Below are 15,000 nucleotides of genomic sequence, written 5' to 3'. Positions count from 1 at the left end.
ATGCAGCCACTTCACATGGAGCGCTGCACACACACACACACACACACACACACACACACACTGGGGGCCTCGTAGCCTGGTGGATAGCGCGCAGGACTCGTAATTCTGTGGCGCGGGTTCGATTCCCGCACGAGGCAGAAACAAATGGGCAAAGTTTCTTTCACCCTAAGTGCCCCTGTTACCTAGCAGTAAATAGGTACCTGGGAGTTAGTCAGCTGTCACGGGCTGCTTCCTGGTGTGTGTGTGTGTGTGTGGTGTGGAAAAAAAATAGTTAGTAAACAGTTGATTGACAGTTGAGAGGCGGGCCGAAAGAGCAAAGCTCAACCCCCGCAAAAACACACTAGTAAACACACACACACACAGGCGAACACAAATGGCTATTAGAGTTTAACCTAAGCATATGTAAGCTAATGAAGATAGGTGTAGGGAGCAGGAGGCCAGATGCAAGGTACCATTTGGGAGATGAAATTCTTCAAGAATCAGGGAAAAAGACCTGTGGGTTGATAACACGCCAGACCTGTCCCACAAAGCCCATATCAAGAGGATTTCATCAGCGGCATATGCCAGGTTATCCAACATAAGAACTACATTTAGAAACTAGTGTAATGAATCCTTTAGAACCTTGTATACCAATATGTCAGACCAATCATTGAGTATGCAGCTCCAGCGTGGAGTCCGTATATAGCCAATCACAAGACTAAATTGGAGAAGGTTCAAAAGTGTGCCACCAAATTAGTACCGGAGCTGAGGGGTAAGGGCTACGAGGAGAGACTACGGGAACTAACCTCACGTCGATGGAAGAAATAAGAGTTAGGAGACACACGATCACCACATACAAGCTGGCCCCACTCCTGTGTGGGGCCTGATAACTGAGTGGACAGAGCTCTGGACTCGTAATCCTAGGGTCCGGGTTTGATCCCCGGTGATGGCAGATACAAAATGGACAGAGTTTCTTTCACCCTGATGCTCCTGTTACCTAGCAGAAAATAGGTACCTTGGAGTTAGACAGCTGTTACGGGGCTGCTTCCTTGGTGTGTGTGTAAGGGGGGGGGGGAAGTAGTTACTAACAGTTGATTGATTGACAGTTGAGAGGCGGGCCGAAAGAGCAGAACTCAACCCCCGCAAGCACAACTAGGTGAATACAACTAGGCGAATACACACACACATATGAACAAAAACATATATACAAACCCACATATTCCTAGTTTTAGAAAGCCGGCTTGGCCTGAAGTCAATCTTTAACTCTCACCCGCCACTTAGGAACGTACAGAGGGAGTGAGGGAGAGGAAGTGTGTGAGAGGGAGTGAGAGAGAGGAAGTGTGTGAGAGGGAGTGAGAGAGAGGGAGTGTGTGAGAGGGAGTGAGGGAGAGGGAGTGTGTGAGAGGGAGTGAGTGAGAGGGAGTGTGTGAGAGGGAGTGAGAGAGAGGGAGTGTGTGAGAGGGAGTGAGGGAGAGGGAGTGTGTGAGAGGGAGTGAGTGAGAGGAAGTGTGTGAGAGGGAGTGAGAGAGAGGAAGTGTGTGAGAGGGAGTGAGAGAGAGGGAGTGTGTGAGAGGGAGTGAGGGAGAGGGAGTGTGTGAGAGGGAGTGAGAGAGAGGAAGTGTGTGAGAGGGAGTGAGAGAGAGGGAGTGTGTGAGAGGGAGTGAGAGAGAGGGAGTGTGTGAGAGGGAGTGAGGGAGAGGGAGTGTGTGAGAGGGAGTGAGAGAGAGGAAGTGTGTGAGAGGGAGTGAGAGAGAGGGAGTGTGTGAGAGGGAGTGTGTGAGAGGGAGTGAGAGAGAGGGAGTGTGTGAGAGGGAGTGAGAGAGAGGGAGTGTGTGAGAGGGAGAGTGTAGCAAAGGGAGTGTGTGTTAGACTAAGACTAAGAGTTACCATACGAGAGAATGATGAATATTATGCAAGTGTAAGATATACATCAATAAGGGAATAAAATGAGAGAGAGAGAGAGAGAGAGAGAGAGAGAGAGAGAGAGAGAGAGAGAGAGAGAGAGAGAGAGAGAGAGAGAGAGAGAGAGAGAGAGAGAGAGAGAAGAGAGAGGAGAAGGGGACTCTGGATGGTGCAAGTGCGTGTGTCCAGATCTTCTGACTGTGAACTAGCTGAGGCCTGTTTCACAAGGTATCTTGCCTCGTTGGTAAACTTGTTATGGAGTGTTGAAACCCAACCAAGGGCTTGAAAGGATCTTTATGAGTGACAGGAGCTGCTGCTTCTACTCTCATTTGCCTACGATAGCCAGCTTGTATTTGTGTCACCGATGGTGACCTTTCAGACCAGTTTACGTTGTTTAAGGAAGGCAGGCAAGTCAGCGGAGAAGCGTATAGGTAACTTGGGTATTATGCCTAATTACACAAAAGTCCACCTACGGGCTCGCCATAGCCCGTGCTACTTGGAACTCTTTCTTCCGAGTAGCTGAATCTAAAACAACAACAACAGCCAAATTACATGATATTTAACATTTAGGAATGGCAGCTTTTCTGTTTTTTTTATTAAAGATTTTTTTTCAGGCATGTTTGGTTTGCAGGGAACGAAGCATTACCCAAGTTTGGAGGCTCCACTAATCCGATTCAAAGGAAAATATGTCAAAAATGTTTTTCAGTGCCTAAGTCTAAGGTACTCATTCACTTCAGTGAGTAAGCAGGAAATGTGTTCAGTTTATGTGTCAGTTTATTTGGACACGAAACTTTTGAAGTTCCTTAATTACACTTTTAGACTGAAACTGTTTCGCTAATTCACTGAACTCGCCTACAAACAGCTGGGGTATGTACCCACCTTACAAACAGCTGGGGGGTATGTACCCACCTTACAAACAGCAGGGGGGCTTGTACCCATCTTACAAACAGCTGGGGGGTATGTACCCACCTTACAAACAGCTGGGGGTATGTACCCACCTTACAAACAGCTGGGGGGTATGTACCCACCTTACAAACAGCTGGGGGGTATGTACCCACCTTACAAACAGCTGGGGGGTATGTACCCACCTTACAAACAGCTGGGGGTATGTACCCACCTTACAAACAGCTGGGGGTATGTACCCACCTTACAAACAGCTGGGGGGTATGTACCCACCTTACAAACAGCAGGGGGGCTTGTACCCATCTTACAAACAGCTGGGGGGTATGTACCCACCTTACAAACAGCTGGGGGTATGTACCCACCTTACAAACAGCTGGGGGGTATGTACCCACCTTACAAACAGCTGGGGGGTATGTACCCACCTTACAAACAGCTGGGGTATGTACCCACCTTACAAACAGCTGGGGGGTATGTACCCACCTTACAAACAGCTGGGGGGTATGTACCCACCTTACAAACAGCTGGGGGTATGTACCCACCTTACAAACAGCTGGGGGGTATGTACCCACCTTACAAACAGCTGGGGGGTATGTACCCACCTTACACACAGCTTAGGGTATGAGAATAACAGGAATATTACCTCAGGTACTTCAAACTGGGGGCCCCCAAACGCCAACCTCAATCAATATGAACCATAATATACAAGACTTCAATTCTTAAACAATGTTTACATACTGGTTGGACCCCATCAACTAGCCTGACACACATGTGAGCCTGAAGCTCTCCAGCTCCTTAAAGGTCACGTGTTTGGCATATTTATGAGAAATTTATACACTGACAAATGCAGTTTACAAAAGCCACTTTACCCCTTGGGGTTTGGCCCCCTGGGATCAGTGTCCAGCGTTGGACAATGTCCCTGGGATCAGTGTCCAGCGTTGGACAATGTCCCTGGGATGAGTGTCCAGCGTTGGACAATGTCCCTGGGATCAGTGTCCAGCGTTGGACAATGTCCCTGGGATCAGTGTCCAGCGTCGGACAATGTCCCTGGGATCAGTGTCCAGCGTTGGACAATGTCCCTGGGATGAGTGTCCAGCGTTGGACAATGTCCCTGGGATGAGTGTCCAGCGTTGGACAATGTCCCCTGGGATCAGTGTCCAGCGTTGGACAATGTCCCTGGGATGAGTGTCCAGCGTTGGACAATGTCCCTGGGATCAGTGTCCAGCGTTGGACAATGTCCCTGGGATCAGTGTCCAGCGTTGGACAATGTCCCTGGGATCAGTGTTCAGCGTTGGACAATGTCCCTGGGATCAGTGTCCACCGTTGGACAATGTCCCTGGGATCAGTGTCCAGCGTTGGACAATGTCCCTGGGATCAGTGTCCAGCGTTGGACAATGTCCCTGGGATCAGTGTCCACCGTTGGACAATGTCCCTGGGATCAGTGTCCAGCGTTGGACAATGTCCCTGGGATCAGTGTCCAGCGTTGGCGCTGATCTGGCATCCTGGTTGAGGGGACAGGGGTTGGGGAGTTTGATCAACCAGGCTGTTTTAGACGCTGCTGTTGCCCCGCAGTCTGATGTATATGAGTTACAGCTCACATGATCACATACCCTGCTTGGAGTGGACGGTATAGAGCGACGGTCTCGCTTCATGCAGGTCGGCGTTCAATCCCCCGACCGTTCAGGTGGTTGGGGCACCATTCCTTTCCCCCCACCCCGTCTCATCCCAAATCCTTATCTTGATCCCCTTCTCAGTGCTATATAGTCGTAATGGCTTGTCGCTTATCCCTGATAATTTCCTCCCTCCCCTGAGCACGAAAGAGGGTCGGCTAGTAACGCCTTTTATGTATACAAAAGCCTCCGAGAAATTAGGAATACAATTGACCTATTGGTAAGCGTCGCTTTTGACCAGCAGCTTGACGCAGTTGACTGAAGTGCGCGTTGCTCGGTCAATTGGTTAACTTCCGTAGGGGCCTTGCCAGTAAATGGTTGAGTGACCACGCATGAAGCCTTTTCCCTTGACCAGGTGAGACAGGCTTCCAGGCCCCGACAATGGGAGACAACCATCTCGCCAGATACAAGTGTTGTTAAGTAATGATTCAATACTAGTTAAAACACAACCGAAATACAACACAATTTTATCAGTTGATTGACGGTTGAGAGGCGGGGTCAAAGAGTCAAAGCTCAACCCCGCAACCACAACTAGGTGAGTACTACCCAGCTTTTCATGAGTTGAGGTGGTCACAGACTCACAGAGACTCATAGATTCAACGACTCACAGGAACTCCTGAAAATTTCAATCCGTTTTTCTTGACTGAAAAAAAACAGTCAATAATTTTTTCTTTACGGTTGTTTTCGTAATTACTCAAACAATGTATTAACATTATAATGGTAACGCCAGTTACCATTATAATAATATAACAGCATGGTAGGTAGGGTATGACTGGATTCACCGGAACATTTGCCTATAATTTTTGTTCTCGAGAAATTTCGAGTTTTTTAATTAACTCAAAACGCTGGAATTTACCTTCAAGCATCGTTACATCCGACAAAACTCTCGAGTATGTGTGGAGACCACTTGAGTATGAACTCAAGTGGTCTCTCGCAGTAAGTGCTCCCACTCTCACAGCATTTCTTGCCTTATTCGCTGAAATAATGAGTAAAATACAAGTTGCTTAGATAATTGAAAATCAAATACATGTTTTTTTTACAACTCACATAGGATTGAATTTTCACCTACACACCTGACGAAGGATTGGATCTCCACACCTGCTGCCACAGGACTGGATCTCTTTACTTCCACACCTGCCACAGGACTGGATCTCTTCACTTCCACACCTGCCACAGGACTGGATCTCTTCACTTACACACCTGCTACAAGACTGGATCTCTTCACCTACACAACTAACACAGGACTGGATCTCTTCACTTACACTGTCACACAGGACTGGATCTCTTCACTTACACAATCACACAGGACTGGATCTCGTCACTTACACAATCACACAGGACTGGATCTCTTCACTTACACAACTAACACAGGACTGGATCTCTTCACTTACGCAACTAACACAGGACTGGATCTCTTCACTTACACAACTAACACAGGACTGGATCTCTTCACTTACACAGTCACACAGGACTGGATCTCTTCACTTACACAGTCACACAGGACTGGATCTCTTCACTTACACAGTCACACAGGACTGGATCTCTTCACTTACACAATCACACAGGACTGGATCTCTTCACTTACACAATCACACAGGACTGGATCTCTTCACTTACACAACTAACACAGGACTGGATCTCTTCACTTACACAACTAACACAGGACTGGATCTCTTCACTTACACAACTAACACAGGACTGGATCTCTTCACTTACACAACTAACACAGGACTGGATCTCTTCACTTACGCAACTAACACAGGACTGGATCTCTTCACTTACACAACTGACACAGGACTGGATCTCTTCACTTCAACACCGACACAGGACTGGATCTCTTCACTTACACACCTGCCACAGGACTGGATCTCTTCACTTACGCAACTGCCACAGGACTGGATCTCTTCACTTACACAACTGTCACAGGACTGGATCTCTTCACTTACGCAACTGCCACAGGACTGGATCTCTTCACTTACACAACTGTCACAGGACTTCCACATAACCATACTGTCTTGGAACATTTTCCCCGTTACTTTACCTTTGGTTAAATAATCACTGTTTTTCCCGCAGATTTCCGCAGAGTTATTATGACAAATAATAATAATAATTGCTTCATCTTACCTGTAATCCTTATCAACTCCTGTTGAGTCGTCTTCTGTAAATGTTGCATGGTAGGTGGGTCAAGGTATGGTAGCATGGTTGGTGCTTGGGCATGGTAGGCTGGTCAAGGAATGGTAGCATGGTTGGTGCATGGGCATGGTAGGCTGGTCAAGGAATAGTAGCATGGTTGGTGCTTGGGCATGGTAGGCTGGTCAAGGAATGGTAGCATGGTTGGTGCTTGGGCATGGTAGGCTGGTCAAGGAATGGTAGCATGGTTGGTGCTTGGGCATGGTAGGCTGGTCAAGGAATGGTAGCATGGTTGGTGCTTGGGCATGGTAGGCTGGTCAAGGAATGGTAGCATGGTTGGTGCTTGGGCATGGTAGGCTGGTTAGGGAGTGGCCATTCGTCCTTTCGCCAATTAACGGGGTCGAATAACGCGTTAATAATGGGAATGCATTTGTAAAATCTGAAGCAGCGTGATAATTACGTTTTCTATGCCTCAGCCTTGAGAAATTAGTGAGTTGCTTCGTGTGTGTGTGGTAGTGGAGGTACTGTGTGTGTGTGTGTGTATGTGTGTGTGTGTGTGTGTGTGTGTGTGTGGTAGTGGAGGTACTGTGTATGTGTGTGGTAGTGGAGGTACTGTGTGTGTGTGTGTGTGGTAGTGGAGGTACTGTGTGTGTGTGTGGTAGTGGCGGTACTGTGTGTGTGTGTGGTAGTGGAGGTACTGTGTGTGTGTGTGTGTGGTAGTGGAGGTACTGTGTGTGTGTGTGTGTGGTAGTGGAGGTACTGTGTGTGTGTGTGGTAGTGGAGGTACTGTGTGTGTGTGTGGTAGTGGCGGTACTGTGTGTGTGTGTGGTAGTGGAGGTACTGTGTGTGTGTGTGTGTGGTAGTGGAGGTACTGTGTGTGCGTGTGTGTGGTAGTGGAGGTACTGTGTGTGTGTGTGGTAGTGGCGGTACTGTGTGTGTGTGGTAGTGGAGGTACTGTGTGTGTGTGTGTGTGTGGTAGTGGCGGTACTGTGTGTGTGTGTGGTAGTGGAGGTACTGTGTATGTGTGTGGTAGTGGCGGTACTGTGTGTGTGTGTGGTAGTGGAGGTTCTGTGTATGTGTGTAGTAGTGGCGGTACTGTGTGTGTGTGTGGTAGTGGAGGTACTGTATGTGTGTGTGTGTGGTAGTGGCGGTACTGTGTGTGTGTGTGGTAGTGGAGGTACTGTGTATGTGTGTGGTAGTGGCGGTACTGTGTGTGTGTGTGGTAGTGGAGGTACTGTGTGTGTGTGTGTGGTAGTGGCGGTACTGTGTGTGTGTGTGGTAGTGGAGGTACTGTGTATGTGTGTGGTAGTGGCGGTACTGTGTGTGTGTGTGGTAGTGGAGGTACTGTGTGTGTGTGTGGTAGTGGCGGTACTGTGTGTGTGTGTGGTAGTGGAGGTACTGTGTATGTGTGTGGTAGTGGCGGTACTGTGTGTGTGTGTGGTAGTGGAGGTACTGTGTATGTGTGTGGTAGTGGCGGTACTGTGTGTGTGTGTGGTAGTGGAGGTACTGTGTGTGTGTGTGGTAGTGGAGGTACTGTGTGTGTGTGTGGTAGTGGCGGTACTGTGTGTGTGTGTGGTAGTGGCGGTACTGTGTGTGTGTGTGGTAGTGGAGGTACTGTGTGTGTGTGTGTGTGTGGTAGTGGAGGTACTGTGTGTGTGTGTGGTAGTGGCGGTACTGTGTGTGTGTGTGGTAGTGGCGTACTGTGTGTGTGTGTGGTAGTGGCGGTACTGTGTGTGTGTGTGGTAGTGGCGGTACTGTGTGTGTGTGTGTGTGGTAGTGGAGGTACTGTGTGTGTGTGTGGTAGTGGCGGTACTGTGTGTGTGTGTGGTATTGGGGGTGCTGTGTGTGTGTGTGGTAGTGGCGGTACTGTGTGTGTGTGTGTGGTAGTGGAGGTACTGTGTGTGTGTGTGGTAGTGGAGGCACTGTGTGTGTGTGTGGTAGTGGCGGTACTGTGTGTGTGTGTGTGGTAGTGGAGGTACTGTGTGTGTGTGTGGTAGTGGAGGTACTGTGTGTGTGTGTGGTAGTGGAGGTACTGTGTGTGTGTGTGTGTGTGTGTGTGTGTGTGTGTGTGTGTGTGTGTGTGTGTGTGTGTGTGTGTGTGTGTGTGTGTGTGTGTGTGTGTGTGTGCGTGTGTGTGTGTGTGTGTGTGTGTGTGTTACTCACCTATTTGCTCACCTATTTGTGCTTGCGGGGGTTGAACTCTGGCTCTTTGGTCCCGCCTCTCAACTGTCAATCAACTGGTGTACAGATTCCCGAGCCTACTGGGCTCTATCATATCTACACTTGAAACTGTGTATGGAGTCAGCCTCCACCACATCACTTCCTAATGCATTCCATTTGTCAACCACACTGACGCTAAAAAAGGGCTTTCTAATATCTCTGTGGCTCATTTGGGCACTCAGTTTCCACCTGTATCCCCTAGTGCGTGTGACCCTTGTGTTAAATAACCTGTCTTTATCTACCCTGTCGATTCCCTTGAGAATCTTGAATGTGGTGATCATGTCCCCCCTAACTCTTCTGTCTTCCAACGAAGTGAGGTTCAATTCCCGTAGTCTCTCCTCGTAGCTCATACCTCTCAGCTCGGGTATTAGTCTGGTGGCAAACCTTTGAACCTTTTCCAGTTTAGTCTTATGCTTGACTAGATATGGACTCCATGCTGGAGCCGCATACTCCAGGATTGGTCTGACATATGTGGTATATAATGTTCTGAAAGATTCCTTACACAAGTTTCTAAATGCCTTCTTATGTTAGCCAACCTGGCATATGCCGCTGATGTTATCCTCTTGATATGAGCTTCCATTAGGAGGGGGAGGAAAGGATGGGGAGGCGGCGAAGGGGGTCGTGGCAGTGGAAGTAAAGCATGCGGTGAAGGGGGGCGGGGGCGGCCCATTGAGAAAGTAAGTGGTATAAGTACTAATGGAAAAGAGACGTGCTTTACTTACAATTTGCGGGAGCGTTGCGTTGGTGGTGAGGGTCTCTAGAGCTGGAGTACTGCCCACTAGTGCTGCCACGAGTGTATAGAAGGGGGGCGGGGGTGAAGGGAACAGTGGGGGGGTCAGGGGTGAAGGGGAGGAGGGGGGAAGGGGGTAAAGAAGTAAGAGGTAGTTTTAAAGGAACGGGGTAAGATAGAGAGGGGGGGGAGGTGGTGGTAGCAGTAGATGGGGTGGGGGGGGGGGGGTAGGGAAAGGTAAAAATGAGGACGTAGAAGAGAAGGGGAAGTTATGAGGCAGTTAGGTAAGAATTGTGAGGCAGAAGAGGATTAGGGGATGTTGACAGTCAAACAGGTAAGGGCAGAGAGAGAGAGACAGTTAGCTAAGGACAGGAAGGAGCTAAGTAAGAACAATGAGACAGAGCAAATTTGTTGTGGGGAAGCAAAGTAGGTGAAGCTGTGAGGGGACAGGTAATTATATGGGCTAGGTATAGGGGAGGAGTGGTAGGTTGAAGCAGTAAGAGGGAGGGAGGGAGGGAGAGAGAGAGAGAGAGAGAGAGAGAGCGAGAGAGAGAGAGAGAGAGAGAGAGAGAGAGAGAGAGAGAGAGAGAGAGAGAGAGAGAGAGAGAGAGAGAGAGAGAGAGAGAGAGAGAGAGAGAGAGAGAGAGACAGAGAGAGAGAGAGAGAGAGAGAGAGAGAGAGAGAGAGAGGAGTAGGGTGACAGAGAATGTGTTCCCCTGACGTTGGTCTCGGCCTCTGCCTTAACCCAGATCTACCAAACAACTCCGCATCACCTTTCGAAACCAGGAGCCTCAAGCATCCCCGCTCCTGACCCCTTTCCTGACCCCCATGACGTCTGCCATGCCGATCCCGCCCCCCTCACCTGGATGGGCAGTTATGGCACTGTACCATATGGCACTCTCACCTCACCCCGACTTGTCAACCCTCTTTGTATGACACTGGACCTGTCCTTTAACACCCTAATTCCTGTCTCATGGAATGTGGATGATCTACTACATCTACTAACTGATCTACTACATGCCTTTTGACTCGACAATGGCTGAATTATTAATTACCTCTAGTTAACCACTTTACGAACGCTTGTTAATTGGAACTATAGACCATTAGCAGACTTTTTATAAGTGCCTCCAAGATCATCCAAAAATATCACCTTAATGATTCCTGATTTGAGTTTATGGGCGGATTCATTTCTGACCATCATCTGACCTGTTATGATGGCTAAGACTTTTGTACATGGCAAGAAGTCAATCTTGCGACCACTTGTCAGTCTCCTGATTCCACAACTGACATTTTAATGATATGACCTCATCCCTGTTACATGTGGCATATGAGTGGCTGGATACGTTGCTTATCTGGTAAACTCCCCTATGCCTGATATTGTCGTGGATCTTGGGTGTAGAGCACCCAGTGTGTGTGTGTGTGTGTAAAGTGTAAACCAGAACGAACTAGTATGACCTCTGATTATCTTATGCAACGCATAACTGAGCTTTAGTCAACACTCGTAAGCTGAACTATGCATGACCTTTTGTGGCCCCGGCGATTGACTTGATGCCCTCTTTACAACCCCTCATTAACAGGAATCGGTACCATGGTGTAACCCTCGAGTGAAGTGTTGTGATCATTGTATAACCTAATGACCTTTGTATCGACCAGTTGTGATCAATGGGTAACCTAATGCCCTTCTTTACTGATCTGGGTAAGATTGCTGGTCACACAGTACGATCCCTGGCTGACCGTGGCGATCTGGCGCGATCCTTGCTCAACCTGACTTAACCTGCAACTATCTTTACTAAGCAATACTGGTTCGAGGTTTACTTGAGCCGTGAAGCTCTTCCTAAAACGTGCTGGCACAAATGCTCTTTGTTTTCGTCCTAAATAAGAGACACTTGTGCTGATATTATTCCTCCTGGCGGCCTGTTCAGCGATCTTGTGCACGCTCCTTGTTACACAGAACACCCAGTGGCTGTGCTCACACCTGACACCCCCCCTCTAGTGGCGTCTTCGTTCACACACACGACACTCTACAACAGCTTGTGACATATATAAAAGATTTGGGTTTATTAGGAAGTTGAATGCGATTCAGTTGTCAACATCTCTTTCTATGTCTCTAATTACTATTTTTTTTATCCGTTCTGGACCGTTTAATAACACTTCTTTCAAGCTTTGTTTATGTATTTGTGCTAGATGAGAACGGTGTCTGTGTTTACGTTTGTGCTGGATGAGAACGGCGCCTATGTTTTTATTTGTGCTGGATGAGAACGGCACCTATGTTTACATTTGTGCTGGATGAGAACTGCGCCTATGTTTACTTTTGTGCTGGATGAGAACGGTGCCTATGTTTACGTTTGTGCTGGATGAGAACGGCGCCTATGTTTACATTTGTGCTGGATGAGAACGGCGCCTATGTTTACATTTGTGCTGGATGAGAACGGCGCCTATGTTTACATTTGTGCTAGATGAGAACGGTGTCTGTGTTTACGTTTGTGCTGGATGAGAACGGCGCCTATGTTTTTATTTGTGCTGAATGAGAACGGCGCCTATGTTTACATTTGTGCTGGATGAGAACGGCGCCTATGTTTACATTTGTGCTGGATGAGAACGGCGCCTATGTTTTTATTTGTGCTGGATGAGAACGGCGCCTATGTTTACATTTGTGCTGGATGAGAACGGCGCCTATGTTTACATTTGTGCTGGATGAGAACGGCGCCTATGTTTACATTTGTGCTAGATGAGAACGGTGTCTGTGTTTACGTTTGTGCTGGATGAGAACGGCGCCTATGTTTTTATTTGTGCTGAATGAGAACGGCGCCTATGTTTACATTTGTGCTGGATGAGAACGGCGCCTATGTTTACATTTGTGCTGGATGAGAACGGTGCCTATGTTTACGTTTGTGCTGGATGAGAACGGTGCCTATGTTTTTATTTGTGCTGGATGAGAACGGCGCCTATGTTTACATTTGTGCTGGATGAGAACGGTGCCTATGTTTACATTTGTGCTGGATGAGAACGATGCCTATGTTTACATTTGTGCTGGATGAGAACGGTGCCTATGTTTACATTTGTGCTGGATGAGAACGGTGCCTATGTTTTCGTTTGTGCTGGATGAGAACGGTGCCTATGTTTACGTTTGTGCTGGATGAGAACGGTGCCTATGTTTACGTATTCCGCGCATGTTTGTGATATTTGAAATAAGTTGAAATAAGTGTTTGATCTTATAAATGTTCCATCGTTGAACCCTGGTCGCCGGCCTGTATGCAAGTTAAATTATCTGTTTGTAAAATTTTTAAAAATTTTAAATTCACCCTTTTTTAATATACATGACTCTTGTATGTATATGCTTCCTCCATAACCCGAGTCTTGCATATAAATCCTTCTTTATACATTTTACTCTTGTATACATGTTCTTCATATATTTTTCTCGTGTATACAGGTTCTTCATACATTTTTCTCGTGTATACAGGTTCTTCATACATTTTACTCTTGTATACATGTTCTTCATACATTTTACTCTTTTATACATGTTCTTCATACATTTTTCTCGTGTATACAGGTTCTTCATACATTTTACTCGTGTATACATGTTCTTCATACATTTTACTCGTGTATACATTTTCTTCATACATTTTACTTTTGTATACATGTTCTTCATACATTTTACTCGTGTATACATGTTCTTCATACATTTTACTCGTGTATACATGTTCTTCATACATTTTACTTTTGTATACATGTTCTTCATACATTTCACTCTTGTATGCATGTTCTTCATACATTTTACTCGTGTATACATGTTCTTCATACATTTTACTCTTGTATACATGTTCTTCATACATTTTACTCTTGTATACATGTTGTTCATTCATTTTACTCTTGTATACATGTTCTTCATACATGTAGGCTCTTATTCAACTTTTTCCTGTAAACAAATAACTTTTCTTACATCTGTCTTTCCTTACACCTGATTTTTATACACTTATATATGAGTTTTATATACACCTGTCACTTCATAAGTCTTGAATTCGTGCAATTTATATACATATAACATTGCTATTCCTCTGACTCCTATATACTTCAGACTTTTCTTACACCTGAGTCTTTACGTCTAACGTTTTTACACTGATTTACATCTATTGTTTTAACATTCATACATGAAAATTTACTTTTACAATTCATCCTATTTTTTCATACCTTTCCTGCACTTAACTCTGATTTACGCTAGATAAGCTTGTACTTAATTTGTTTTCACACTTTTTTTTGTTTCAATCTGGTGTTTGTTTAAGACAATTTTGTTTCTGCATTGTTTCTGTTTAAGCTAATTTTGTTTCTGCATTGTTTCTGTTTAAGCTAATTTTGTTTCTGCATTGTTCCTGTTTAAGCTAATTTTGTTTCTGCATTGTTCCTGTTTAAGCTAATTTTGTTTCTGCATTGTTCCTGTTTAAGCTAATTTTGTTTCTGCATTGTTCCTGTTTAAGCTAATTTAATTCGTACACGACTAATATTGACAGGAAATTCCTCTTATAGCTCACTTTATTGTTATTTTTCCCCGATGCGTTCAGACCTCTCGTCACTGGAGACCAGTTGACTGGGAGGATAATTTATGCTGTTTAATGCGGCAACGCCCACTGACCTTAGCTGACCCACCAGCTGGGTCTCTGGATGGCCAACCTCAATCCCCCAGCTTCCCACATCTCTCAGTCTCTATCTGAATGTTTGAAGTTGTGTATTTATACATAGTGTTGTCAGTGTGAATGTCTGTTCGACTGTTCTTTACTGTCTGTAAATCCCAAACCCCATCACACTCTCTCTTATCTCTCTTATCTCTTCTCTTGAATTAAGAGTAGGGTTCAATAGCAAGGCATATTGTTGTTCTTAATGGTAGTGTAAGGTAAGAGCTTTTATCCTACGTCAGTTCATCTAAAGTCTGACCTCTCCCCCTTAGAAACACATTTATTTGATGAGCATATTATTGGTTTTCATTTGTAATAAATTATATTTAGTGGCAAGTTATAATTATGTTAGTAACAGGATGAAGCTGGATCAAAATCGTTTATCAGGGCCTTATGGTCTCTCTCTCTCTCTCTCTCTCTCTCTCTCTCTCTCTCTCTCTCTCTCTCTCTCTCTCTCTCTCTCTCTCTCTCTCTCTCTCTCTCTCTCTCTCTCTCTCTCTCTCTCAATGTGTATATCTTTCCTTTCGTCATGCGTCTGTTTGTGGATTTTCGTATATATGTCTCTGTCTCTTTAATCTTATGCTGAGTTGTTCGTGTCTCTCCATATCTGTTTCTTCTCTCTATCTTTCTAATTTGTCTATCATTCGCCTTCTAACCTTCTTGTCTGTCTGCCTCTCTCTTTTACTCTCTGTTCGTGCTGATGTATTTGTCTGTGCTTAGGAGGTTTATTTTTTTAATTCGTATGAGTGTATCAATATTCACCTGTGTGTCTTTGCAGGATGAACTTTAGCGCCTGAGCCCT

The 15,000-nt window shown here is 46.0% G+C and overlaps 1 protein-coding gene across 1 annotated transcript in view; it reads left to right on the top strand.

Moving 5' to 3' along the window:
• Positions 1 to 6,076, top strand: part of LOC138366059 (mRNA decay activator protein ZFP36L3-like) — a 7,716-nt gene extending 1,640 nt beyond the window's left edge. The window contains exon 2 of the mRNA XM_069326786.1: positions 5,503 to 6,076. Coding sequence (XP_069182887.1) covers positions 5,503 to 6,076 — 574 coding nt within the window. The remainder of the gene's footprint in view (positions 1 to 5,502) is intronic.
• Positions 6,077 to 15,000: the final 8,924 nt, after the last annotated feature.

This window comes from Procambarus clarkii, chromosome 18 (genome assembly GCF_040958095.1).
Source record: "Procambarus clarkii isolate CNS0578487 chromosome 18, FALCON_Pclarkii_2.0, whole genome shotgun sequence".
Classification (NCBI taxonomy): Eukaryota; Metazoa; Arthropoda; class Malacostraca; order Decapoda; family Cambaridae; genus Procambarus; species Procambarus clarkii.
Note: the sequence above shows the minus strand (reverse complement) of the source record. Positions and strands in the feature narration are given on the sequence as shown.